This window comes from Dama dama, chromosome 11 (assembly GCF_033118175.1).
Source record: "Dama dama isolate Ldn47 chromosome 11, ASM3311817v1, whole genome shotgun sequence".
NCBI lineage: Eukaryota > Metazoa > Chordata > Mammalia > Artiodactyla > Cervidae > Dama > Dama dama.
The window spans coordinates 92,581,820-92,608,858 of record NC_083691.1 but is presented as its reverse complement, the minus strand read 5'-3'; the positions used below and the strand labels follow the sequence as shown (position 1 = coordinate 92,608,858).

General features: G+C 54.5%; 1 protein-coding gene and 1 pseudogene across 3 annotated transcripts in view; both read left to right on the top strand.

Moving 5' to 3' along the window:
• DCTN1 (dynactin subunit 1) overlaps positions 1–20,466 on the top strand; it is a 30,254-nt gene extending 9,788 nt beyond the window's left edge. Inside the window, exons 1-28 of one of the 3 annotated variants that reach the window (XM_061155758.1) lie at positions 1,483–1,530; positions 3,169–3,414; positions 3,659–3,737; positions 3,939–3,973; positions 9,765–9,956; positions 10,304–10,501; positions 10,644–10,848; positions 10,925–11,003; positions 11,102–11,261; positions 11,371–11,475; positions 11,658–11,849; positions 11,940–12,056; positions 12,303–12,455; positions 13,057–13,217; positions 13,322–13,490; positions 13,751–13,819; positions 14,039–14,101; positions 14,212–14,361; positions 14,526–14,687; positions 14,775–14,906; positions 15,115–15,240; positions 15,475–15,617; positions 15,890–16,056; positions 18,230–18,363; positions 18,468–18,660; positions 18,882–18,961; positions 19,489–19,578; positions 19,990–20,466. In XM_061155758.1, coding sequence (XP_061011741.1) covers positions 1,498–1,530; positions 3,169–3,414; positions 3,659–3,737; positions 3,939–3,973; positions 9,765–9,956; positions 10,304–10,501; positions 10,644–10,848; positions 10,925–11,003; positions 11,102–11,261; positions 11,371–11,475; positions 11,658–11,849; positions 11,940–12,056; positions 12,303–12,455; positions 13,057–13,217; positions 13,322–13,490; positions 13,751–13,819; positions 14,039–14,101; positions 14,212–14,361; positions 14,526–14,687; positions 14,775–14,906; positions 15,115–15,240; positions 15,475–15,617; positions 15,890–16,056; positions 18,230–18,363; positions 18,468–18,660; positions 18,882–18,961; positions 19,489–19,578; positions 19,990–20,127 — 3,771 coding nt within the window. In that variant the 5' untranslated portion in view covers positions 1,483–1,497 and the 3' untranslated portion in view covers positions 20,128–20,466. Of the gene's footprint in view, positions 1–1,482; positions 1,531–3,168; positions 3,415–3,658; positions 3,738–3,938; positions 3,974–9,764; positions 9,957–10,303; positions 10,502–10,643; positions 10,849–10,924; positions 11,004–11,101; positions 11,262–11,370; positions 11,476–11,657; positions 11,850–11,939; positions 12,057–12,302; positions 12,456–13,056; positions 13,218–13,321; positions 13,491–13,750; positions 13,820–14,038; positions 14,102–14,211; positions 14,362–14,525; positions 14,688–14,774; positions 14,907–15,114; positions 15,241–15,474; positions 15,618–15,889; positions 16,057–18,021; positions 18,081–18,229; positions 18,364–18,467; positions 18,661–18,881; positions 18,962–19,488; positions 19,579–19,989 lie in introns of those variants that run through there. The other 2 variants (XM_061155759.1, XM_061155760.1) reach the window with 2 other exon arrangements.
• Positions 20,467–25,901: 5,435 nt separating this feature from the next.
• LOC133065084 (large ribosomal subunit protein eL21-like) lies at positions 25,902–26,606 on the top strand (annotated as a pseudogene).
• The last annotated feature ends 433 nt before the right edge of the window (positions 26,607–27,039 follow it).

Here is a 27,039-nt window from a genome sequence, read left to right as displayed (position 1 = left end):
TTTTCCTTAGAAAGAGTGGAATGGAGGAAGACTCTGTTTGGCCAGTGAAGCCCAGCGTGGACAAGACAGGTAGCCCTCGGCCCAGGGGATCCACGTCCGTACCGACCTGGTGGAGCCATAGGTCAGACCCTAGGACAGCTACTTAGGGGCATGGCAGCCTTTGCCAGTTTGGGGGAAGCTGGAGTACTTGACTTGCTTTGTTGTGTGTGTGTGTGTGTGTGTGTGCGCACGTGCGTGTGTGTATGTGTGCACGTGCATATGTGTACGTGTGTGTATATGTGTGTATGTGTATGTGTGTATATGTGTGGTGTGTGTGTATATGTGTGGTGTGTGTGTATTTGTGTGTGTGTATGTGTGTATGTATGGTGTGTGTGTGGGTGTGTGTATGTGTGTATGTGCATGTGCGTGTGTGTATGTGTGTGTGGGTGTGTGTATGTGTGTATGTGCATGTGCGTGTGTGTATGTGTGCGTGTGCATGTGTATGTGTGGGGGTGTGTTTGTATGTTTGTGTGTATATGTGTGTGTGTGTATGTGTGGGGTGTGTGTGCGTGCATGTGTGTGTATGTGTGGGGTGTGTGTATGTGCATGTGCGTGTATGTGTTTGTGTGTGTGCATGTGTACGTGCATGTGTGTGTATGCATGTGCGTGTATGTGTTTGTGTGTGTGCATGTGCATGTATGTGCACGTGCATGTGCGTGTGCGTGCATGTGCGTGTGCATGTGTGTGTGCATGTGTGTGTATGGTGTGTGTGTGTGTGTGTGGAGTTGCCTCCATTGCTGCTCTTTCTTTGCTATGTATTGGGCAGGGGGCCTGGCTGCTCCGGCCCAGGGTGAGATTGAGATTTAAGCCCTGCTCGTGTGGTTTGAGCCCCAAGTTTAGAAAGGGGCGGGAGAAGGAGGAGCCTCAGAAGGGGGTGAGAGACCCTCCTGGCGGGGAGGAGGCCCTGGGTAGCTGATTGTTTTGGAGTGTTGCTTGATGCTCGCAGGTCTGCTGCCCGCTCCCGTCGAGGGGGTGGGCGGGTGGCAGAGATGGAGAGGGGTGCAGACCGGGAGAGTCATCAGGGCTGTGCTCCCAGCGTCGGACAGTGTCCTCTAGAGGTGAGTGTTGAGAGGCTGTGCCTGGGCCCGTCGCGCCTTGCCTGTCTTGACTGGCCCGGGTGCAGCAGGGGGGCACTAGGACCCAGAGGCTAGCTCGGTCCCTGACAAGTCTAGAGCAGCACTAGCGCAGAGTGAGACTCATCAGCTGGCAAGCAGGATCGGTGTCTCTGGGTTCAGGAATCCTCCAGCAGCAGAGGGGACTTGCTCCTCAGCCCCTTTCTCCGTTCCCTCCCCGACCCCAGTAGGCCACCCAGTGAGGTCCATGGACGGGGGCGGGCCCCGCCTGCCGGCTTCTGTGTGTGTCCATGAGGGCCTGGAGCCCTAGCCCTCCTGCCTAGGTTTTGCCTTTTCTCTCCGTCTTTGGTCAGCTGGGGGAGGGGGTGGAGGCCGAGTGAGCAACATGGCCCAGAGCAAGAGGCACGTGTATAGCCGGGTAAGTGGCCCTGATCTGGGGTGGCCATGGCAGGGCTTCTGGGGAAGGCCTGGGTGCCTGTGGACAGTGCTGTGGGGGCTGGGAGACAACGCTGGAGCTCGCCGGGGCCACTCGCAGCCCTGATGGGGTTAGACCGCATAGGCGTCCCTTCCCAGAGTTGGGCCCTTTGTGGGTGCTGGGGAGCCCTGACCTTTGACTCTAGCTGGACCTCGGGCCAGAGGTTCCTGGGGGGCCGGACTGTCCTGGGGATTTCAGATGGGGCCGGTGGGTTGGACTGGCCTTTTGGTGAAGCCTTTCTTTAGAGCTGCTTTGTTGCCTGTCACTTGCTCTCTTGCTCTTCCGGCTCAGATTGGCTCTGTAGCCACTGTTGTGTCCACCTCGTTCTGAGGTTTATTAGGGTTAGGACGGTGGTGACAGTCTCTGACTTTGGGGCCAGCTCTGATGTGCCTGTCAGCTCCTTTTATTTTCAGGTCCGTGAGAGCCGCTCCACTGTCCCAGGTATGATTTGGCCTCTCAGGGCCCCTGGGAATGGCATCCTTGCCTTCTTGGATGAGTTCTTTGGGGAAGAGAGTTGGGGAGTGACTGGCTCTGGCAGAGCTTCCTTATGAAGCGAAGCGGGAGCATCAGAAGGGAGCCCTGTGAGGTCTTCAGGTCCATGCTCTCACTTCTTCATGCCTCATTCTCTGTTGCAAGGCCCCTGGTTCATGGAGCTGCTGTTGCTAAAAATGGCTTAGGTGTGATTTTCTTCTAAGCCATGGGCCTATTTGGGACCTAATTTCATGTTGTCTTGTCATCACGAGTATGTCAGAAGCCGAGAGCTTCCCAAGGACAATGTTTAGTCTATTCCCTTGGCTTGTCCATTCATTTGGACCACTGGACAGAGTCGGGGGACAGTTCGCAGGACAGATCTGAGATACCAGATTTGCCTGGCCTTTATATATATTTATTTATTCATAGCAAGATAGTGTGAGTGAAGGATCTCCAGAGCTTATAGATAGAGTTGATTGGCCAGGGCTGAGGCCTGGAAGAAGGGAGTTAAATGGTTGAATGGGCTTGGTGAGGCATCTTGGGGTGTCGTGGTGGGCTGGGGGAGGTCAGGTCGTGAAGGAGGCACAGTTGTGTGCCAGTGAAAGGGAGAGGTCTGGGAGAGCCGTGTGAACCTCAGGGAGGACAGGCAAAGTAGGGAGGACAGGATTCTGCGGGAACACTCACTGACTCACCTGTCTTCCCAGCTCAGACCTCTGTCAGGCACTGGGTTGTGGGGAACCGCTGTAAACTGAGTTAGTTGCTTGAGCTTCATTCCCCTCCTAGGGGACAGTGCTCCTGAGAAAGTAGCCATGTGGAGTGACATTCACAGATCTATCAATGCATTCTGATTTATTAAAGTTAAATATAAACTCTTAAAAGTTCTGGCAGATTCCAGGGGAGTTTGAAGAAGTTCTAGAACATAATACTGGCATTTTTCCAAAGGAAATTTGGTAGGTGTTGGGGTGGGGTCACTAATTTGAGAATGGGGTTCAGGGAAGTGACTTCTGGTCCTTCTTTAGGCCAGGATCCTGACTGGGGCCTCTCTTGTATATTAGGATGACACCCTCACCTTGAGGCTTTTAACTCCGCGTGTTTGCTTGTGTCTTTCAGACTCCCAGCGGCAGCAGAATGAGTGCCGAGGCAAGTGCCCGGCCTCTGCGAGTGGGCTCCCGCGTGGAGGTGATTGGAAAGGGCCACCGTGGCACCGTGGCGTATGTTGGAGCCACCCTCTTTGCTACTGGCAAATGGGTAGGTGTGATCCTGGATGAAGCGAAAGGCAAGAATGACGGAACCGTCCAAGGCAGGAAGTACTTCACTTGCGATGAAGGACACGGCATCTTTGTGCGCCAGTCCCAGGTACGCACTCCGGCTGCTGTGTGTGCGTGTGTGTGCACGTGCTCTGGTGCCTGTGCAGCTGGTGTGTTGGTGCTCTCTTTTACTGGGCGTGCACCTAAGTCTCTGGTTGGGAGAATGGGAGGCAACGAGGGAGGGAAGATCCAGAGCTATCCTCAGGGAATCTGCCCTGTACTCTAGGCTTGCTTAGGGCCCATGTTACCTCCAGTCTTGATCTAGCTATATTGAGTCTATTCTGTGGCCTCAGATACAGGTATTTGAAGATGGAGCGGATACTACTTCACCAGAGACACCTGATTCTTCTGCCTCAAAGGTCCTCAGAAGAGGTAACAACCACCCACTTAAGTTGCCTCCTCACACGCAGGCGTCCCCAGGACTTCTCCCCAGAACAAGGGGCCGCAGTGGATCCTGAGATTTTTCTATCACCACCATATTCTGTTGTTAACATCTTGCCTCCCCTGCCATGACGTTCTCTGCTCCTATCCATCTGCACAAACACACACTTTGTTTCTGTTTGCATTCTACAGAGGGAACTGACACAAATCCAAAGACCAGCAAACTGGTAAGTAGTTAGGGATGGGCGTGGGGAGTGATGGAGGAAAGAGGGAAAGGAAAAGGAAAGGAGGGAGGCCATACAGGATCTTACTCGTCTGCTGCTTCCACCTGAGGCGGTAAACTGAGTTAGCCTTTCCAGGCTCCATCCTCTCTGAGAAGGAGACTTTCTGGGTATGAGTTGCCGCTTTAGGTGTAAAGGTGCTAGCAGGGAAAAGCTACCAATGACCAGAAGTTCTGGATCAGTTGGAGCTGAGGCTGGGGGTGAAAGGGAGGACAGGTCTGCCCCTGGTGGTGGTGCTGCCAACTTCCCAGCTTTTGGTCCCCGAGGCTGCCGTCACCCGGTGGGTGTAGGGTAGGGGTGAGATAAAGACGGGAGGAGGAAGGCGCTCCCTGGCTCACAAGCAGGTGGAAAGGAGCTGGCCCTCTGGCACCTTTTTAGTTTGTACGTGGAGGGCCCACTGTGGCTGCCCTCCACAGCTCTGTACCGGGTGTGTGAGGTGGGGCTCCCAGCTCTCCAGCACCTCCCGGCAGGGAGTGGACCTCCTGGAAGCTGATCTTGAGGGAGGCCGCACCTCACTTACCCTGGCCTGGACAGTGACCTGCCCCTCCGATACCCGTGTTCGCTTGTGGGTCTTAATACCTGCACCCAAGAAGTCTGACCCGGCTAGCCCAGTGTGGTGTTTAACGCTTCTCTAACTCTGCCCTTTCAACTCCTCATGCAGCGGGGACTGAAGCCTAAGAAGGTGGTGTGTTTACTGTTTGTGCCTGGGTGGGTGAGGGCCATGCGCCCCCTCCCCAGCTGTCCTGCATGTCCTTGGGCTGCTCCTTGCATGTATGTGTGACCTTGGGGCTGGGATGGCCAGAGGAAATGGCAGCCTTGGCTTTCAGAGTTCCTTTGAGGGGTGCGAGGACATCAGGCTCAGTGTCCAGGCCCAGATAGTACGCATAGGGATGATCCTCACACCCCTGCCCATCGCCTCGGGACTTCTGGTCAGAGACGCCAAGCATTTGACTGTGAATAGCAGCACATGGAAGAGAGCATCTACTGGGTTACAGAGGATCCTCACTTAGCCTGAGCTTAGGGTTAGTGGGAGGAGAGACTGGGGGTTTGGAGGTGAGGAAGGTGCCCAGGGAGGTGGTTAGGTAAGTAGGCGGGAGGTCAAGGAACTGAGCACAGAAGAGCAGGCCTGAGTGGTACCTGCCTCTGGGTGGTGTGGCCATGAATACGCACTTTTGCTCTGTTCCATCCTTCTTTCCCTGCCTCCTCCTTCCTCTGGTGTTGTGCCCGAGGCCTACCTCCCACACCTTACAGCCTTCCATCAACCATCATTGGGGTGGGGCTGCCACCCCTGAGACTCTTTTAGTCTGAAGTTGCTGCCATGACCGCTTCCTCACACCAGTTCATGCCTCCGGGCTGTGCCCAAGCCGTCTCTGACCTGCACGTGCCTGTCTGACCTGTATGTGCTGTGCTGTGTGTGTGACGTTCTGTGATTTCCTGTCGCGCATCTGTGTCAGGACCTTCTGACTGCATGGAGAGCTGTTAGATGGGGGCAGTGGGAGGGGAGAGTAAAACTTCTCTGTTTTGATTTCTGGTTGGTGGTGGGTCCTCATGTTGGAGTCTTGCCTTGGAAGAGACAACATGATGGTATTTGCTTTGGGGTCCTGGCTTGGGAGGGAATGGGGATATAAGAAGGAAAATAATTCTCTAAAGGATGCTGGGCCCATTCCGGAAGCTTGGCTTCTTCCCTTGATTATTGGCTCCTGGTTGGGGCTCCCATCTTACATCAGACCCCAAATAGAGAAGAGCATGGACCTGCAGTCTACTGTCTGTGGAGGGGTTCTGGCTGCAGTCTGACCTGACCATGAGTGGGATGTGAGCCGTGCCCAAATCTTGGTGTTTTTGGCGGCTGACTAGGGAAATGTGGCAAAGCCTAGCCTAGGCTGCCTGCGCTGGGGCATGGTACCTCCTTGGGTCCTGGTGCAGAGTGGTCGGTCAAGTGGTCAAGCCCTTCCCTAGTTCTTTCTCTCCAGGGCTTCTCTCGCGGCACATCACTTAACTCAGGAAACAGGGAGCTAGCACCACAACAAAAGAAGGAACTTTGAGGGGCAGGGTGGAAGAGAGGACCCAGATGTCTCTGCAAGGTGCCCAGTCCTTTCTGGAAGCTCTTTAGAGACAGACTCTAACCTGCCCACAACCCAGGGAGAGTCGGGACAGGAGCCAGCTGCTGTCGTTAGAGCTGCTGCTGCCCAGATGGAATGTTCTCCGGGTTTCTTAGTGTGCCCCGCAGAGCCGATGCAGGAGTGCTGGGTGTGTGTGCGCCTGACGAGCCACCATCAGGGTCTCATCTGTATGTATAAGAGACAGAAGTAGAGTTGACGGGGTTGTAGACCGAGGGGAGTGTGAGTATGAGAGAGGCCTGATGAAGCAGTGAGGTCCCTTGTCCCTGTGCAGTGATACCCTGGTTCCAGAGAGGTCATCACAGAAATGGGACGGCCCCCAGCCCAGTTTCTTTGAGCAAATCCGTGGGGATGTGGGAGAGGGAGGAGCCAGCCAGGACTTGTTCTTTGGAGGAGGAAGCAGGGTGGGTTTAGCAGAGGACTTTGTCCAGTCCTGGGGAGGAGGAGGAGGAGCCGTCAGAGCCTGGTGGTTGCTAGGTGACCGAGGAACAGTGGCTCCGCCCCTCGTGGAGCAGAGGAGGGTGGGCACATGACGTCAGGTGGAGCTGGTGCGGCGGCCACTGAGGCTGCCGTCAGCCTAGGCTGGCGAACTAGGCCGGGTGCCTCCCGAGCGCCTCTCCGGTGCCTGCCGGAGCCCGGCCATCCCCACCGTGCACCGGTGGGGCCTTCTGCATCTGAGCTGCAGCCGTTGGCCAGCCGGGGAGCCGCCGGGCCGGGGAGCTGAGGCTGCATTGTTGGGATTTGATACACTAATCTGCTGTCTCCGCCGCCTTCCCCTCTGTTCGGTCTTTCCCCCCCTCCCTTGGTCTGTCCTGCCTTCTCTTTCCTCTCCTGGCTTTCTTTGGTTTTCTGCAATGATGAGACAGGCACCGACAGCCCGAAAGGTACTCTTGCTTGCTCTGGTCCTGCTGCCAGCTTGCCAGCGCGATGGTGGCTGGGGTGGGGGTGGCGGCCGATTGACTTGCTCTGTCTGGTTGGGGGACAGGATGGGGATGAAGGTGGGGGGCAGGGAGAGTGTGTGTCACTGCCATGCCCCACACCCTGGGCGTTTGCTCCCTAGCCTTCCTGCTTTTGGCTCTGAATCTGTGTTTTGGGCCTTGTACCCAGTGGCCTCACCAGCTTGAGCTTCAGGCAGCTTTTGCTGCAAACTGGCTCTGGCTGTGTTTCCTAGGACAGAATCTGGGGAAGCAGGTCCAGATGTCTTTGTGCCTCTAGCAAGCCTACCTCACTCGACCTTTGCTAGAATGACACTTGGTTGTAATACTAGCATCCCTCCTTGACTGGGGTCTGTATCAGGGGCTTTTTCTAGAATAGTTTGTGACACACAGTTATGGAGGCTTAGCCCACGGTAGTAGAGGTGGGAGTTGGTCTCCTTGGGAGACCTAGAAGAAGGGCCCAGGCCAAATCTTGTGTTTGCCAGAGCTCTGAGACCGTGGGTATCAAGAATACTGTTCGGGAGTTGGAGTTAATCATCTGTTTATCACTTTGCAATAATCTGGGGTGGTTGGTTTCAGATCTGGTGTAGGGCAGTAGTTTCCCTATGCTGCTGCCCACCCCCACCTCCTTTCTTGCAGCCGGGTGGGGTCACTTTGCTGAGCTCTGGGCTTCTGGCTAATGCAATATTCATGGCCCTGACACCTGAGCCCTCTGCCCTGGGGATGGAGAGTGCTGCCGGAATTGATCCTGGGGAGGGGGTGGGGGTGGGGCACGTGGCCGCACTGTGCTCCCTTGGGGGCCTGGTCTCCCCCTCCTGGTTTCGTATCACTCACGTCCAGGCTTGTATCATCGTTCTTGTCACGTGGTATTTCTCAGGAGTCCTGTACGGAATCTAGCACTCAAAGGAAGGGGCTGACCTGGGAAAGTCCTTGGGAGTGGTGGGTGGGCGGGGCTCTGGGCTGGAGTGGGAGAGGTGGTTGTGGGAGGACTCCTCTCTGGTCTCTGGAGACCTTCTCTACTAGCTGCTGGCTTCGGTCTCCTGGGGCTCAACCTGGGAGACGGGGACAGAGCTTCCAGGGTGTCCGAAGGGGTGAGGCCTACAAGGGTAGGACAAGAGTGGGAGAAGGAGCCAGTGGGAACTAGGAGTCCTGAGCTCCTGGAGCAGGATCGAGGCGCTTCACTGGAAGGAGGGACGGGACCGGGCTGGGAGGAGGGACGGGACTGGGCTGGGAGGAGGGACTGGGCTGCTGACTGCAGCCTCATGTCTGTCGCTTGTGCTCTCATTGCTGTCCCCTCTGCTGTCTGTCTCTCTGCCGTCACCCTTTCTTTCCTGACTACTCCTCCTCTGGCTGCTGTTGCCTGTCCAGACTACAACTCGGCGGCCCAAGGTGAGGAAGAAACAGGCCTCTGTACAAGCCACTGCTGAGTGGACACAGATACCTTAGGCATGTGCGTGCATGTGGGCATTTGTGTGAGCAAGTGTAAGTTGGTCACAGTGTGTCCTGGGTTCTCTTAAGAGGAGTGGGGGTGCTGAGGGTGATGACAGGCCCCTCCTGGGAAAGCGACTTCCAGCTCTTAGGAGCATGTCTGAGCCGGTAGTCTGAGTGTAGAAGAGAAACGAGAGTGGTTGTGGTTAATCAAGGCAGACTTTCTTGAAGAAGGGCATCTTCTTCCAGCTGCTTTTGACCGGCTTTGGGAGGGTGTGTGTGTGTGTGTGTGTGTTGTTGGGGAAGGGGCGGAGAATTAGAAGAAACGTGAGAAAGAACTTGGAATGTAAATGTCAGGGGCTGCGGAGGTGGGTGTGACTGTGAAAGGCCTTGGGTGGGGGCGTCCGTGGATAGCGTGTGGTCTCTGGGCGTCAGCCCACTGGGAGGGCTTCAGGGCTCAGCGCGACAGGGAGGAGAATGGGGCAGACCTGTCTGCTGTAGCACCTCAGTTCCGCAGGGACCCGGGTACTGTCGCCTGATTAGAGCCCCTCTGTCTTGGAGGAAGGAGGTGACAGATGGGTTGGCAGTACTGACCTTGTTTCAGAGGAGAGCCAAGGATTGCAACTTTCACCCTGGCCCTTTTACTTGCAGGATCCCCTGAAATAGACCAGGGGGAGGAGGATGAGCTTGACGGTTTATCAAAGTGTAGAACCCAGGACCCCTAGTTTTAGCCCAGCCTTCTCTGGGAACATGAAAATTAGAGATCAGTCTGTTCTTTCTCTCTGGGAATGACACTGAGGCGCTTTTTCCCTCTGGGGGGAGGTGGGTACAGGCTCAGAGCAACAGTAGCATTGGGAGTATTAAGAAATTGCTACAATGATTACAAGTGGGTCACAAAAGAAATGATCAGGGGAGTGAGGGCTTCTGCCCTAGCAGGGTAGTGCTAGAGCTTGGAGGAATGTGGGGTCAGTGCTAAGGGAGGAGTTCCTTGTAATCTTATGTCTTTTTCCGTCCCTCCCTCTCCCACCATCTCCCCCCTCGCCCCCCCAAATCCCGCCCGGCCCTTTGTCACTGCCTCTGACTGTGTCACTTTCCCTCTGCCCTTCACTGTTTCTCTGTTCTCATTGTCCTGTGATACTCTCTGCCTTTTTCTTTCTCTGTCACTTCCTTCACCGTATTCTCGTATTCTGTCTCACTCTCTTTTACCACCCCTGTCCCCTACACTTTTTCTGGTCTGCCCCTGCCCTCTCGGAATAGCCCACCCGCCCAGCCAGCACTGGGGTGGCCGGGGCCAGTGGCTCCCTGGGCCCCTCCGGCTCAGCGTCAGCAGGTGAGCTGAGCAGCAGTGAGCCCAGCACCCCAGCTCAGACTCCGCTGGCAGCGCCCATCATCCCCACGCCAGCCCTCACCTCTCCTGGAGCAGCACTCCCACTTCCTTCCCCCTCTAAGGTGAGGTCTGGGGTTGGAGCAAAGAAGAATCAAGATACAAAGGGCCTGTGACCCCTGACAGGGTCTTGGACATTTCCCCGGGTTGGGGGAGACCCAGAACCTTGGATAAGGAGGGTGGGGTCTCAGCATATAAGTATCCCATTATGACTAAGCCACCCTTTCCCCTCTGCCCTTCTTCCACACTTCCCCCATATGGACTGGGCTCTTCACAGATATTTGTATGCCACTTGCTTTGGCCCTGGACCTGGAATGACATCCGCACACATTCCTGTCCTTCCTCTCCAGCTCAGTCTCGGTGGGGGAAAGCAGGGAGGCAGTGCCCAGACTGAAGGGTCTCTCCTTTGCAGGAAGAGGAGGGGCTGAGGGCCCAGGTGCGGGACCTGGAGGAGAAGCTGGAGACCCTGCGGCTGAAACGTGCAGAAGACAAGGCAAAACTGAAGGAGCTGGAGAAGCACAAGATCCAGCTGGAGCAGGTGCAGGAATGGAAAAGCAAAATGCAGGAGCAGCAGGCAGACCTGCAGCGGCGCCTCAAGGAGGCTCGCAAGGTGCGGCTTGGGGCGGAGAGGGTCTGGGGGCCACGGGGCCCGAGGACGTGCAGGAAGCTGGAACTGGGGCCTGGACTGTCCTGTGAAAAGGGGTATGTGAGGCATCTCTGTGAGTGTACCCCCAACCCCCACTTCTCTTCAGGAAGCCAAGGAGGCCCTGGAGGCAAAGGAACGCTACATGGAGGAGATGGCTGACACTGCTGATGCCATCGAGATGGCCACTCTGGACAAGGAGATGGCTGAAGAGCGGGCAGAGTCCCTACAGCAGGAGGCCGAGGTGCTGAGGGAACGTGTGGAAGAGCTCACTACTGACTTGGAAATTCTCAAAGCCGAGATTGAAGAGAAGGGTAAGGGGCCAGGAGCTGCTGGGGGCCAAATGATGGGGTTGGAGCCCTGTCTGAAAGTGTTCTTGGTCTTCCCCAGGCTCAGATGGTGCTGCATCCAGTTATCAGCTCAAGCAGCTTGAGGAGCAGAATGCCCGCTTAAAGGATGCCCTGGTGAGGTAGGGGCCTCTCGTTGCGTTTCACTCTCCTGTCTCCAGATCTGCACCTGACTCTTGACACACGGTCTTTCTCCTTCTCTCTTGCCATTTTCCCACAGAATGCGGGATCTTTCTTCCTCAGAGAAGCAGGAGCACGTGAAACTCCAGAAGCTCATGGAAAAGAAGAACCAAGAGCTGGAAGTTGTGAGGCAACAGAGGGAGCGTCTGCAGGAGGAGCTGAGCCAGGCAGAGCGCACCATTGACGAGCTCAAGGAGCAGGTGCGGGCAGCCCCGCCCCTGGCGCAGAGCACCGCGCTACGCACCTTCCGGTGTCTCTTCTGTCTCAGCGCCTTTCAGTCCTTCTCCTTGTTCGCTCTGTCTGACACAGGTCGATGCTGCTCTGGGGGCGGAGGAGATGGTGGAGACGCTGACAGACCGGAACCTGGATCTGGAAGAGAAAGTGCGCAAATTGAAGGAAACAGTGGGGGACTTGGTAAGAGAAGAGCGGACTCCTGACTTACACCCTTGATGGAGAGTATTTGGAAGAGACTTGCCGTGAGAAGGATTGACACGTGCTCCCTGATCTTTGAGTAGGGTGTGTAGTGAGTGAACGCGCCCTGGCCCGGTACCCTGACTCTGACTTTTCTTTTCCCCAACTCCTTTGTGGTCTCCCAGGAAGCAATAAATGAAATGAACGATGAACTGCAGGAGAACGCACGTGAGACAGAACTGGAGCTGCGGGAGCAGCTAGATATGGCCGGTGCACAGGTCCGGGATGCCCAGAAGCGTGTGGAAGCAGCCCAGGAGACCGTTGCAGACTATCAGCAAACCATCAAGAAGTACCGCCAGCTGACCGCCCACCTGCAGGTGATTGAACACCCACTGCTCTCCACCCACAGTCACCCCAGGGCTTCCCCCAAGACTCAGCTGCGTCTTGTCTTCCATCCTTCCTCCCAGGATGTGAATCGGGCTCTGACAAACCAGCAGGAGGCGTCTGTGGAAAGGCAGCAGCAGCCACCTCCCGAGACTTTTGACTTCAAGATCAAGTTTGCCGAGACTAAGGCTCATGCTAAGGTCAGGAAAGTGGGTGAGCTGGAGAGGGGTGGGTGTTGGAGACCCCAGCCTGGGTGTGGCCATGGGCTGATCTGCTGTGGGGTTCTGGCCTTCACGTTCCTGGAGTTGGGAGTGTTTTGTGTGGTGGTTTGGGAGACTCCTGGCCTGGGCCTGTCCCAGAAGCAGGAGACACATTGGAACGTGGCGTGGAGGTTAGGAGGTTCTCCGCGGCCTAGCTGAGAACCCGCCTCCCTGTCTACCTCACAGGCAATTGAAATGGAACTGAGGCAGATGGAGGTGGCCCAGGCCAACCGGCACATGTCCCTGTTGACAGCCTTCATGCCCGACAGTTTCCTTCGGCCAGGTGGGGACCATGACTGCGTTCTGGTGCTGCTGCTCATGCCTCGTCTCATTTGCAAGGTACGGTCTGTCAGCCACGTTCCCAGCAGGGGTCTGCTGAGCTTGCCGTGAGCCAGGCATTGGGGATGCCAAGCGAAGACGGTGGTCATTGTCCTTGCTCTCAGGGTTTATGGTGAATAGGAACACAGAATCACAGACAGATGTATGTTACAGATGACGTTTTATGAAGGGGAGATGCAGGTTATGAAGTGGAGGTAGTGTCTGGGAGAGAGCACGGCCGGGGAGCTGATGGAGATAGTGGGATATTACTGAAGGAATAACATTTGAGGTGAGACCCAGAAGATGACTAGGAGTTAGTGGGGGGATAACTGTCAGGATCACATTCTAGTTGGAAGGGTAGCAGGCGCAGCAGCTTTAAGGTGGGAAAGAGCTGGTCCCACTGGTCCTGCTGCCCTTTCAGCCCCATATCCAAATCTTCATCAGCACCAGCAATCACATCACTCTTTCCCCACGTGCGGCTCCCTGCCCATCTAAGAGCTGTTTCCGCTTTCTCTGCCATGTGTTCGTGCCCCCCACATAGTTGCTCAGCTCTCTGTACTCCTGAGTCTGTGTTCTCCATCCTCTGCTCTGAGCCCCATGTCTCTGGTGCTTCTTCCCACAGGCAGAGCTAATCCGGAAGCAGGCCCAGGAAAAGTTTGAACTAAGTGAGAGCTGTTCAGAGCGGCCAGGACTTCGAGGAGCTGCGGGGGAGCAGCTCAGCTTTGCTGCTGGGCTGGTGTATTCACTGAGCCTGCTGCAGGCCACACTCCATCGTTACGAGCAGTAAGTGATCCCTGACCCCCACTGCAGGGCCGTGGGTCCCGGATCGGCTGAAGCTGAGACTGCCTTGTAGACTCTGGCCTCATGGGCCCTCCTCTCGTCTCCAGCGCCCTCTCTCAGTGCAGTGTGGACGTGTATAAGAAGGTGGGCAGCCTCTACCCTGAGATGAGTGCCCACGAACGCTCCTTGGACTTCCTCATCGAGCTGCTGCACAAGGATCAGCTGGATGAGACTGTCAACGTAGAGCCTCTCACCAAGGCCATCAAGTACTACCAGGTCTGGGGCAAGAATTGAGGCTTAGCCCAGGAGGAGGGAGGGTTTCTTCTGGGGCTGTTGCCAGTGTGGCCAAGGTCGTATGTCCCAGGATGAAGACTTGAAACTCTTAGATGAACTCACCTTAGGATGCAGCTCCTTGAGGGTTTTGGATTCTTTCATACCTCTGGAGTCCCATGATGACTGGGGCTCAAACTGCAGTTTGGGAAGAATGCTCTGTTCTTCCAAGGCCTAAAGACTGTTCATTTGCCATCCCTCCTCAGCATCTATACAGCATCCACCTTGCTGAACAACCTGAGGACAGTACCATGCAGCTGGCTGACCACATTAAGGTGAGGTGTTTGGGCCAATGGTTGAGCCCCTTGTAGAGATCAGAAATGAAAGACATCAGATCACACCCTCAAAGGGTGGAGCAGGCTCACTAAGGCCAGATCAGGGAAGCCAGAGAGCTCCTGGATGGGGTCGGCCAAGGGTGGAGACTTCTTTAGAGATGTTAATGGGGCAGAAGGGCCCTGTTGGAGGCTGACAGCCACCTGCTTCTGTCGTCACAGTTTACCCAGAGTGCCCTGGACTGCATGAGTGTGGAGGTGGGACGGCTACGGGCCTTCTTGCAGGTGAGAGCACAACCAGATCTGTTGGAGTTCCTCTTCCTTCGTAGTCCTCACCTCCTCGCCCCCAGCCCTAATTCTGACTTGGCTTCCCGTCTGTCTCCTGTTCTGAGTAGGGTGGGCAGGAGGCTTCAGATATTGCCCTCCTGCTCCGGGACCTGGAAACTTCGTGCAGTGATACCCGCCAGTTCTGCAAGAAGATCCGGCGGCGGATGCCAGGGACGGATGCGCCTGGGATCCCGGCTGCACTGGCCTTTGGACCACAGGTTTAGGGCTGTGAAGGGGGACGGGAAGGGAACTGTGAGCAGAACCAGGAGGGGCGCAGCGTGTCGAGATCTGGATCCGGTCAGGGGACAGGGATGGTTTTGAGGTAGCTGGGCGCTGTGGTGTTGAGCCCAGAGTGGGCTCCTGACTCCGGCCCGTTGCACAGGTATCCGACACACTCCTCGACTGCAGAAAACACTTGACGTGGGTGGTGGCGGTGCTCCAGGAGGTGGCAGCAGCGGCTGCCCAGCTCATTGCCCCACTGGCAGAGAACGAGGGACTGCCTGTGGCTGCCTTGGAGGAGCTGGCTTTCAAAGCAAGCGAGCAGGTGGGCCGGGTTGGCTGGGCGGAAGGTGGTGATGGGAGAGTCAGGTGGCTGGTGTGGGGTCTTCACTACTGCCGTTGACACCTGCAGATCTACGGGGCCCCCTCCAGCAACCCCTACGAGTGTCTGCGCCAGTCGTGCAGCCTCCTCATCAGCACGATGAACAAGCTGGCCACAGCCATGCAGGAGGGGGAGTACGATGCCGAGCGGCCCCCTAGCAAGGTGGGTAACTCTCTGGGGGAACTGCAGGAGCCAGGAGGAGCAGGACTTGGGGAGAGCTGCTGCTCCTTGTGGGAGGGCTGGGAGGCAGGAATTTGGGGAGCACTTCCTCTTGCTTAAAAGGCAAGGGGGAAGATTTTCTGTTTGGCTGGATCCCTCTGAAAGGAGAGCGCTGATAACCTTGCCCTCTGCCCCTTGCTCTGCCCCTTAGCCTCCCCCAGTTGAGCTGCGGGCTGCGGCTCTTCGTGCAGAGATCACGGATGCTGAAGGCCTGGGTTTGAAGCTTGAGGATCGAGAGACAGTTATTAAAGAGCTGAAGAAGTCACTGAAAATCAAGGTGAGGATAGGGGAGGCTCAGGATCTGAGAGGCCAGGAAGTAGCGGGGGCACAGGGGGGCAGTGAGTGTTTGTTGATTGTACCTGAGAGGGGTTGAGGACTGAGGGGAGGAGGTGGCAGCTGCGATCAGTGGGAGTTCTTGTGGGAGCTTGCTGTCTCATGGTCTGTCCCAGGGCTCGGGTTGGGGTGGTCATGGGAAGTGTAAGGCAGCTGGACACGCTCCATCCTCGTCCAGGGGGAAGAGCTCAGTGAGGCCAATGTGCGGCTGAGCCTCCTGGAGAAGAAGCTGGACAGTGCTGCCAAGGATGCAGATGAGCGCATTGAGAAAGTCCAGACTCGGCTGGAGGAGACCCAGACGCTGCTGCGGAAGAAGGAGAAGTCAGGCACCTCCCTGGTCCCTGTTCACTCCACCCTCCCTCCTGCGAGCGGCTCCCTGCCTCCTAACCCAGGCCCTCTTGGAGTGAGCCTCCCCAGGGGGACAGAGGCCATCTCCTTCCCAGCTGACAGCGCCATTGTCTCATCCCGATATGAGCCTCTTCCGCCCCTGGCTCCTGGCCGGCAAGGCTGCCCTCAGGACCTGTCAGGACTGAGAAACGAGGGCAGGGCCCTGGGGGAAGGGACACTGCCCATGCCCAGGTTCTCTTTCACAGAGAATTTGAGGAGACCATGGATGCACTTCAGGCCGACATCGACCAGCTGGAGGCAGAGAAGGCCGAGTTAAAGCAGCGATTGAACAGCCAGTCCAAGCGCACGATTGAGGGGCTCCGGGGGCCCCCTCCCTCGGGTATTGCCACGCTGGTCTCTGGCATTGCTGGAGGTGAGTGCCGTGGAGCAGGCAGCACCAGCCCAGAGGAGATTGAATGTCCCCACTCCTGTCCTTGGCCTCCATTTGACTTTTCTCCCCCTGGCCCCCACCGCCCACAGCTGGATGTTCAGCCAGGAACACGCTTGCCCAGTTTCACTCTGTGGCAGCTTTCACCAGGTTTTTACTTCTGAAGATACGTGCAGAGTTCCTTTTACCAAGGTGGGGCAGTGGGGCCTTACCAAGGTGTCAGTGAAACTCAGAATTCCAGTAGCCGTCCCTCCTGGGTCTGCCGTCTGGCCTTTCTGTCCCAGCCCTGTATTCCAGAAGGCCGTCAGCCTGCAGCAGACCGGGGTGTCTGCTGTGGTGTCCAGTTGTGGCTGCTCTGCCCTTGATTCCTCCTCTGCGGGGGCACCGCAGTCTCTGCAGAGTTCACGTCGCTTCACCCTATAGTGTGGTTCTCTCCTCCAGTGCTGAATGCTCCCAGTTACACTTGGGGCTTATGTTCTGACCTTTGCCTGGTCTCTTAGTGTGGTCAGGGCTCCTTACCTGGAGTTTTTCTGGCTTCCAGGCCTAGTCTCACCAGTTTCCTGACCAAGGAGGTGGCCACTGCTATCTTGGTTCTCATCTACTATGTAGTATGTTTTTTTTTTCTGTCTTTAGTTTCTTACTTCCCCTTCTTACCTCCAGAAGACAAACTCCTTGAAATGGAATTAAACCTGCAGGATCTCTAGAACTCCCCTGCTGTGCTTGTCTTGTCAGTTGGCCTCACCTAGGGTCTTGTCCTCGTCAAAGCCCCCATCACTGGTGCTGCTTGACTCTGAAAAGTGACCAAGTATTTTCTTGTCTTTAGACTCCTGTGAGTCAGATGGTTCCATGTTCCTGGGAGGGGACAGAATTACCACATTGTATTGTTTTAGCATAGGCTTTTTTTTTTTTTCTTCAGTTGCACTGGGTCTTTGTAGCGATGGACAGGCTTCTCTAGTTGTGGTGTGTAGGTTCAGTAGCCTTGCAGCATGTGGGATCTTTGTTCTTTGACAAGGAATTAAACATTCGTTTCCTGCATTGGAAGGCAGATTCTTAACCACTGGACCACCAGGGGAATCCTAGCATAGGGTCTTTAAACAGATACTGGTTGTTTTTTGTTTTTTTTTTTTTAATAATTTTACTTATTTATTTTCAACTGTGCTGGGTCTTCGTTGCTGCACAGACTCTCTCTAGTGAGCGGGAGCTACTTTTGGTTGCAGTGCACAGCTTCTCATTGCAGTGGCTTCTCTTGTTGTGCAGCATGGCCTGCAGGGCGCGCGGGCTTCACTGTTTGCAACACGTGGGCTCAGTAGTTGCATTTCCCAGGCTCCAGAGCACAGACCAGTTGTTGTGGCACACGGGCTTAGCTGCTCTGCAGCATGTGGGATCTTCCCAGACCAGGGATCGAACCCGTGTCTCCTGCATTGGCAGGTGGATTCTTTGTCACTGAGCCACCAGGGAAGCCCCAAATATCGGTTTTTAATTTCTGAAACTTTGCACCAAAAATGGGTGACTTTTGTCTCAGAGCAATGGGTAACCTGAAGAAATGGGTATGTGTCTTCATGCTCAGTTAAGTTTTGCTGGTGGGGAGCTCTAGGGTGCAGACATATCAGGGTCTCAGGAGCGGTCCATCTGCCCTTCTGGGAGATAGAGTGTGGGGCAGGGAGGCAGGAACAGCCTCGGGCCGCAGGTGTTTCCAGCACACTGCTGCTGCCACTCTTCCTCACATGTTGCAGCTTGTATCGTGGCCTGACTTCCCTTTTCTATCTTTCTTTCACACATATTTGCTCTTTCCCCAAACGTAAAGGCAGGATCTTGTTAGAGAAGGTATGGTGATCAGGAAAAATGTTTTCTTGCATGACCAGGATTCTTCTGGTGTGTCCCCCTCACCACCATACCATCTAATTCCTCTCTCCTCTTTTCCTGCTCCCCCATGGGCTGTCCTGAGCGCAGAAGAACAACAGCGAGGTAGAGCGCCAACCTGCTGGGGGCGTTAACAGGGTTGGTGGGAATTGGGGCTGGGGGAGCAGGGCGAGACTGCCCCCTTGGGAGCAATCAAGACTGGAGGTAGCAGGGGATAAGGAAGGGGGATGGGTAGGAATGGAACCCATCTTCAACCCTTCCCACATGGGGCTCATGACGTTTGTTGTGGTTCCCATAGGAGGTGCTCCTGGGCAGCCTCCGGGGTCTGTGCCTGGCCCAGGGCTGGTGAAGGACTCGCCCCTGCTGCTTCAGCAGATCTCGGCCATGAGGCTGCACATCTCCCAGCTGCAGCACGAGAACAACATCCTCAAGGTGAGGAGGTCACAGAGAGGGTAGACATAACTGCTTCATTGATGATAGACGGTAGGGCTTTCTGTTACTTCTTACCGCCACTCTTCTTCCCGCTTCGCTCACAGGGGGCCAAGATGAAGGCATCCTTAGCAGCCCTGCCCCCTCTGCACGTGGCCAAACTCTCTCTCCCGCCCCACGAGGGCCCTGGCAGTGAGCTTGCTGCTGGAGCGCTATATCGTAAGACCAACCAGCTGCTGGAGACGTTGAATCAGTTGAGCGCACGCACCCACGTGGTGGACATCACTCGCTCCAACCCTGGTATGGACGTACCAACTCCTGAGATGAAAACCACAGCCCCTCCCCTTGCCTCATATAGTCCCTGCCTAGGCACTTCCCACACCAGAGAGGCTCTTCCTAGCCCTGTTCTTTGATCTCTGTGTTCAGTTTGCATGAGGCAGGCAGCTGGACTGGATGAAGCATCACTAGTCCAGCTGCCTGCCTGCGCCTTGGCGGGCCTCACTAGCCTTCTCTCCCCGCAGCTGCCAAGAGCCCCTCGGCCCAGCTCCTGGAGCAGGTGGCTCAGCTCAAGTCCCTAAGCGACACCATTGAGAAGCTCAAGGTGAGTTTAGACCTGCCTTTTCTCGCCCAGGAGTGCCCACTTCAGAGCATTCTGTGCTGGAGGCCCTAGCATGGTCATTCCCCCCAGGACCCCCAGGGTTCCTGGGGTCCAGCCCTGCGCTAGGTGACACGTAGCGAAGGAGGAGGGAGGGAAGACGGGGCTCCTGCCTTGGGGGTTCACTCCCACACAGATCCTCTCAATAGGAAGGAGAGTCTTACCAACAAAATGGGTTGAGCTAGGGTCATCTTTAGTGTAGTGCAGCTTCTGTCAGAGCTGAGATCACTGCAGAGTAGAATGGTTGAGAGTGGCTTCCCAGAAGTTACAGAATCTGAACTGAACCCTGAGGGACAAATATCTATAAAGTAAGGATGTTGGGTAGGGGTGGGATTGGAGTTGAGAGCAAAGGTATGGTGATAAAAGAGGACTGGATCCCTGTCCTTGGTATTAGTATTCCTGTGAAGCCAGGGAGATACTGGGCTAACCTGTGGAGGGTCCCCTAAATGACTCCTGTTCCTCCCATCTGCCAGGATGAGGTTCTTAAGGAGACTGTATCTCAGCGCCCTGGAGCCACAGTCCCCACTGACTTTGCCACCTTCCCTTCATCAGCCTTCCTCAGGGTAAGAGGGAGCGTGGGGAGGGGGTGGGCAGTGTGGAAGGCTCAGACGAGTCCTTCCCCTCTCCTCCAGAATTTGAAGAGGCTTCTGAGGGCCTCAGGTCCAACGACTGAACTTCTTGAGTCATCTGGCCAAGTTTTAACTTGCAAGTAACTTAACAGTGCTTGCAGTGCTTTCCAAAATGCCAGTATTTTAGCAGTTAAACATCATCTGTGATTTCTGACACCAGGAGAGACTCAAAACTCCCTTGTCAGGCTGTGTGCCTCAGTTCTGGTTTGGAAGATGTGGTCATTGTAGCCTAGGGGCCTCAAAGCCTCCGCCTCCCAGGGTTTCAGTGCCCCAGGGACCATGTCAGCGGCACCCAGCTGAAGTGAGCCCCTGACCTGATGGCCGCTCTCCCTGCCCAATTCCCAGGCCAAGGAAGAGCAGCAGGATGACACTGTGTACATGGGCAAAGTGACCTTCTCGTGCGCGGCTGGCCTCGGGCAGCGACACCGGCTGGTGCTCACCCAGGAGCAGCTGCACCAGCTTCACGATCGCCTCATCTCCTAAATGCTTCTTCCCTCACTGCCCGCTGCCGCCCGCAGCCCTCCTGGAGCCGCTCTTCCTGCTGCGTAGCCACCAGGCGGCCCCGGGGAGAACCGCGTGTAAGCTCTTCCTGCCCTGCTCGGCGTCACGCCCCCCCTCGGAGCCCCGCCCCTGCCCCTTGATCTGGGTTCCCCTGGCTCCCGCCCCTGGCCTCTGCCAGAGTTCGCTGTTCAGTGGCTCCCTTCTTCCCGAGGAGCTTCAGGGGCTCTAGGGGGTAGGTAGGTTGAGACCCCGCAACCACAGGTTGAATGAGGTCTCTTCGACTGAGGACTTCACTCCTTGATTAAAGCCGCTTCTGCTTCAGTATTGTCTGTGTGATGTTGGGAGTGGGAATTGGGCCACTTGACTCAGAGCAGGGGTAGAGCAGAAGGGATGCTGAGAAGGCTCTGGCTGTGCCAGATTTGAAGATCTCCCTCTTTCGTGACCAGTGGAATGCTCTGTCTGTCAAATTTGTGTGCAGTTAAGTTTCTCTGAGCAGGGGGAAAGGGCTCGACCAAGGGCTTGGCTCCTGAGTTCCTCTTATGGAGTTAGGAGGCTAGGGAGTATGTCGCCTCTGCGGCCCGGCCTCTGTTTTCTGGATCTTTCACTGCTCTTCAGGCCAGCAGTGTTTAGAGCTTGCCTAATGGTATGATTGCCACTCCAGCCAACTTTCTGAGGTGCTGGCAGTCTCCCTGTAAGATCTGACGCCTCTCAGAGGGAACATTTACTAAGCAACGGAAGACCAAAGTCATGGACTGGTAAGAAAGGATAGATGTCACTAAAGCAGCTCCCAAATCCCACTACAGATTAAGATCACCTGGGGAGTTCCTTTGAAAAAGTTTGCACATTTCTGGGCTTTGGCTCAGGTGGTGCTAGTGGTAAAGAACCTGCATGCCAGTGCAGGAGATGTAAGAGACGTGGGTTCGATCCTTGGGTTGGGAAGATCCCCTGGAGGAGGAAATGGCTACCCACTCCAGTATTCTTGCCTGGAGAACCCCATGGACAGAGGAACCTGGCGTGCTATATAGTCCATAGGGTTTTATAGAGTCAGACTGAAGCGACTTAGCACGCATGGGCTTTGGCTCAGATTTGGGGCCTGTTGTGCCAATGAGCAGTGCCTGGGTGTTTTAGAGCTTAGCCCCAGTTTAGTTCAGTTTCTTGATACTCACTCTTTTTTTTGGCTGTGTTGCACACTCCCTGTAGTGGAAACACAGCCCCCTAGCCAGTGGACTGCCAGGGAATTCCCTCCCACTCCCTTTATTCCCTCCTTGGGGACGTCCCGCCCAGGCTGCCGGAGGTCTCGGATCCAGATGGGTGGAGACACCCTTGGTGCTGAGGAGCAGCTCCGGCTGCTGTCCTGTCCTCTGCCTTGTGGGAAAGGATCACACAGGACGGGGGGGCTCCAGGCGGGCACGTCCCCAGTTGACGCACCCTCTGGGAAGGTCCGTGGAATACCGTGTTTGATACCTGCTCTGTACCTTAGCTTCTTTCTACTGGGGTTCAAGAGAAAATGATTTGTGTGACTTTCCTCAATACTCTCAAGGATTACATGTAGCTGATACCATTCTAGATGCATCGAGAATAATTCTTTATATACAAGGGATACCTTAGGGTGTTCGGGCTTAATTCTTCTAGATCCGATTGAAAGGGTGGCTGTGTTTTGATATCACAGAGTTTTTACCTCACCTCTCCACACTGGGCTGCCCTAGTGCTGAGGAAATTGCAGACCACGCTGTTTTTTCCCTGGGATTGGATTGTGTTCCTGTCGTGTCAACCTAGTTGGCTGACCTGCCTTCCGCTCGGTGGTTAAGATTCCGAGGGCCATGACTAGGCAACTCCTGGGGGCGTGAGAAGAGGACGGGTCTTTCTTGTTCTGTTCTTTTTCCTTGGAGGTGGCTCCTCACCGTTACTGCTCCCCGAATGCCACACTTAGATTTATTCAATTGCCGTGTGCACCTGTGTCTAAAATGGAAATCATCTTCTGCATGTCCTGTGTACGGCAAGGCACACACCAGGCCTGATGTCCTTTCCCCCCTCCTGAGCTAATTTAGTTTCTCAGTTCAGTTCAGCTTCTCCTTCATTACCGTCTCTCAGATCTGTTCACTTCACCCCACCCCGTACGGCTCACTTGGTGTGTAGTTTTTTGCTGTGGGTATTTCAGCAGTCTTTAGAGTGGTCATCCTACCTCCATTGCCTTTCTCTCAGTTCTCACAGAGGCCCGAGGGACACCTTTCCAAAATACACCCTGGGCCATGTCCTTCTCTGTTTAAATCCTGAAATGGTTTTTCCAAGTACAATTTAAAAGTTAAACAGAATCCTGAAAGAGTTCCTCCAAGTGTCTAGAGGTTAGCATGGCACACGTCCGGGATTTGGCTCCTGCCCACTTCTCCTGCCTCTTCTGCGCCTTCGGGTCAAGCATTAGTGTCTCCCTGCACTTGCTCTGCCACCCTGTGATTGCTCAGCCTCTTCCCACTGCCCAGAAGGCCCGTTACCTCCTTTCTTTCTTCCTACCTCTCTGCCCCCACCCCAGCCCATCTTAGCTGACATCCTGTTCATTTATCAAGACAGTTCTGGCTTTGCTACCTTAGAAAAATGCCAATCCCAGTAACCTCTTAGGTGCTCCTCTTCTGGAGCAGCAGAAAACCTGAACCTTTTTTTTTTTTCAGGTGTGCTTGGATTTAGTTGCTTTGTGACATTGTCGAGATTTCTCATCTCTTGGTCTGCTTTCTCAACTGCAAAATAGAAATAACAATACCTTACAGGGCTGTGGTGAAGGCTGAAAGAGTTAATGCATGCAAGGGTGGCACGCAGCAGGCCACCTTCTCTTTTTTAGTACATGATCCTTCGGCATTCCTTTATGCCAGTGAGCTTCTCTTTCAACTAATTGTGAGTTAGCCCATCTGTCTCCCCCTTTAGCCAGACTGAGAGTTCTTTTAAAATGTCTTTCATCTCTGCCTCCCCCAAAACACAGGAGACGGGCACATGTTCGAGAAGGAGCACTGCGGTTTCATTTTAGGAATGAGTTTGAGGTGCCTGTGAGAGTGTCCTAGTAGAGATGTCCATTGTGGTTGGATCAAGCTCAGCAGAGAAGTCTGGATTGCAGATGCAGTTTGGGGAATGGGGTGGGAGTGTGTCAGTGGTGGCTGAAGGCATGATTGAGATGAGGTGTGTTGTTTCAATTCAGGTTACTTAGAACACTGAACCTGAGGCAGAGCTGAAGTGCTGGTGCTTTATTGGTAGATCCACTACCCAAGCAGTGAGGGTGAGGAAAGCTAGGCAAGGAAGGCGAAGGAAGCACAAGGCGTGTTTTAATGAGTTGGCCACTGCTTCACCAATATACAGCTGGCCTCTTGTCCGTGTGTGGTCTCTGGATAGACGATGCAGAAACACTGTGTTTGGGCTGATGGGGAGGTGGAGAGCTGACTCAGCCTCCTCTCTGCTCTGTCTCCTGTCCTTTGTTGCCCCAGATTTGCCCCGTTGGGTGTTTGCTCCCCATCGCTTGCTGGGGTTGTGTTAGTCGGCCACCAGAAAAGCCAGATACCACGCCCTGCAGCATGGCGTTCATTGCATCCAGGTCCCGAAGTGGCAAGGCGAACAGGAGGGCACTGGCCAATAGGACGTGATCAGGGCAGAGTAAGCAGCCAGAGGCCCGGGGATCAGGTGAAGCTGCAGATCAGCTGAGAAGAGAGGCCAGGGCAGGAGGAGGGTGGAGCCCTGGGCAGTTCTGAGAGTCAACCCACAGCAGAGGCCCGGGAGTCACCCGCTAGACCAGAGGCCCCAGAGGATGTGTCACAGGGCCAGGGGGGAGAGAGAGAGAGAGAGCTGATAGTTCCTGGTAGCCGAGGTCAAATGTGCTTGAGTTCAGAAAGTGGCATCTGATTCTGAGATGCCTGGTGAGCTGGCCAGAGCTCCCTCTACTGATGGAAGAGAGGGAAAAGAAACTGGTCTGTGGTGGTGAGAAAGGGGAGAGCAGTGCATGCGCTACTGTGCCCCGATGCTCAGTGGTTCAAGTCGGGTGGCCAGGGGATTGGCAGACGGCTGACACAAGCATTGTTGTCTGCAGATGATAATGGGAGCTGCTCGTGGATCCCAGGAGATTTCTGGGACCTGGGATAGGATGTGATGGTGGGCAGGGACGCTTTGTGAGGCACTCGGTGTACCAAGGATGGTGCAGAGCATGGGAACAGCCTCCTCTTATCCATCTAAACCTAGAACTGCCAGTTGTGATAGGAGAATACAGTCTCAAATTTTGTCTCCTAGGAGCCCCTCTCTTTTGGGGGACCTTGGGCAGATTTCCAGGGTCAACATTACCTTCCCCAGTGTAGAGACAACTTAATGAAGTTATACAAGGCTTGTGTCCCAGCTCTTCCACTTACAAGCTATATGAACTCCGGGAAGTTGCTTAACTTTCCAGCCTCAGCTTCTGTATCTATAATGTGAGGCTGATGGCACCTTCCGCAGGTGGCGTTTTTTCCTTCAGGTAACCTTTGGGGGAAGATTAAAGGAGATAACATGTTTGACACAGGTATTCAATAAACAGTGATACTGGGGGAGGCTGATATTGGACAAATGAAAAGGAAATGAAGTACAAGCAGCCACGTTCCCAAGACATACACTTGTGACACAAATAATCGTATTTTGGGTTCCAAAGGCCAGGCAGTCCCCAGGCCCCCAGTTTTTGGCTTGTCTCCAATGGGTGATTGCCATCCTCTTTCTACCATCCAGGCACTGTTTCCTCCTACTCCTAGCCAAGGCTGGGGAAGAGTTAAATGTTTGTGGTGCTCCTACCTCACTCCAGTTTGAATTTACCTTCTTCGTTTCCATCTTCTGTGCTATCCTGCAGTGAAAAGCAGGAGTGGAGGCAATACAGAGATCTGAGTCTCTGCTGGCTCACCATAGAGAGTGTGCCAGGCTCCAGGCCAGTCCTGCCCTCCTCAGCCTCGAGGTCTGAGCGTGAGCCAGGAGCCTGAGCGCTGCCGCACCCAGGTGCCTCCCTGGGGAGGCTTCCTAGCACTGAATACCTCGAACCCAGTGGGCCCAGATCACCAAGAGGACCTGGACTCTGAGGGCAAGCGGCCTCTCCTGCTTCCCTGCAGACGTTAACCTCTGTGCTGCCCTCTCCTCCTCTGTATGTATCGGGACACATGTCCATTCACTTGGGCCTTCTTCGTCTCTCCCACACGAGCCAGCTGAAGCTGGCAGTGCTGCTCCCAGGGGCAGATGGCCCCTATTGCTGAGGCGTTCAGAACTGTGGCCTGGGACGTTGGGCCTCCATCTCTCTGCAGAAGGCCGGGGAGTTTGGGAGTGAGACCTGGACTCTTCTCACTCAAGTAACTAGTGGCTGAGTAAATATGTGTCTGTCTCTCTGTGTTTTCTTACTTTTTATGGTGGGGAATTTTAGCATACAGATGAAAAGAAGTAGCGTGTAGTGATCCTGTTTCCTCCATGAGGCTCTTCACTCACCTCTGCCTCCAGATTATTTTGAAGCAAGTCCCAGACAGTTTATCATTTCATCCAAAAGTATTTTAGTATCCCTAAAAGATAGAGTAGTTAAGAAAAACTACAGAAAAGGCCAGCACTATTCTCTCAGATCATCCCACCCTCGCTTTCTCCCATAGAGTCCAAAGTCTGTTCTGTATGTCTGTGTTGCATTGAAACATGTATATTATCAAGGGTGAAACAGATTGCCAGGCCAGGTTGGATGCATGAGACAAGTGCTCGGGGCTGGTGCACTGGGAAGACCCAGAGGGATGGGATGGAGAGGGAGGTGGGAGGGGGCTTCAGGATGGGGAACACATGTAAATCCATGGCTGATTCATGTCAATGTATGGCAAAAACCACTACAATATTGTAAAGTAATTAGCCTCCAACTAATAAAAATAAATTGAAAAAAAAAGAAAAGGCCAGCTCGCGGCTCCTGCCGCCTCCGTCTCTCCCCCAGCCCCTCAGGCTAATTTGCCAAAATGACCAACACAAAGGGAAAGAGGAGGGCACCCGCTACATGTTCTCTAGGCCTTTTAGAAAACATGGAGTTGTTCCTTTGGCCGCATACATGCAAATCTACAAGAAGGGTGATATTGTAGATATCAAGGGAATGGGTACTGTTCAAAAAGGAATGCCCCACAAGTGTTACCGTGGCAAAACTGGGAGAGTCTACAGTGTTACCCAGCATGCTGTTGGCATCATTGTAAACAAACAAGGGCAAGTTTCTTGCCAAGAGAATTAATGTGCGTATCGAGCATATTAAGCACCCTAAGAGCCGAGATAGCTTCCTAAAACGTGTGAAGGAAAATGATCAGAAAAAGAAGGAAGCCAAAGAGAAAGGGACTTGGGTTCAGCTGAAGCGCCAGCCTGCTCTACCCAGAGAAGCACACTTTGTGAGGACCAGTGGAAAGGAACCCAAAATGTTGGAGCCCATTCCCTATGAATTCATGGCCTGAAGGGTGTAAAAATAAAGACCTGGACTGTACAAAAAACAGAAAAACTACAGTACCAGTATTGCAACTAAAATAAATTTTATCAAATATCCAGTGTCCAGATTTCCCTGATTGTCTTAATAAATGTTTTATTTTATAGTATGTGTATTTGGGTAAGTTTCAAGAAAAAGATAATATACTGTATATATATTATATAAATGGGTTTCCCTGATAACTCAGTAGGTAAAGAATCCGCCTGCAATGCAGGAGACCCCGGTTCGATTCCTGGGTCTGAAAGATCCACTGGAGAAGGGATAGGCTACCCACCCCAGTGTTCTTGGGCTTCCCTTGTGGCTCAGCTGGTAAAGAATCTGCCTGCAATGCAGGAGACCTGGGTTTGATCCCTGGGTTGGGAAGATTCCCCTGGGGAAGGGAAAGGCTACCCACTCCAGTATTCTGGCCCGGAGAATTCCATGGGCAG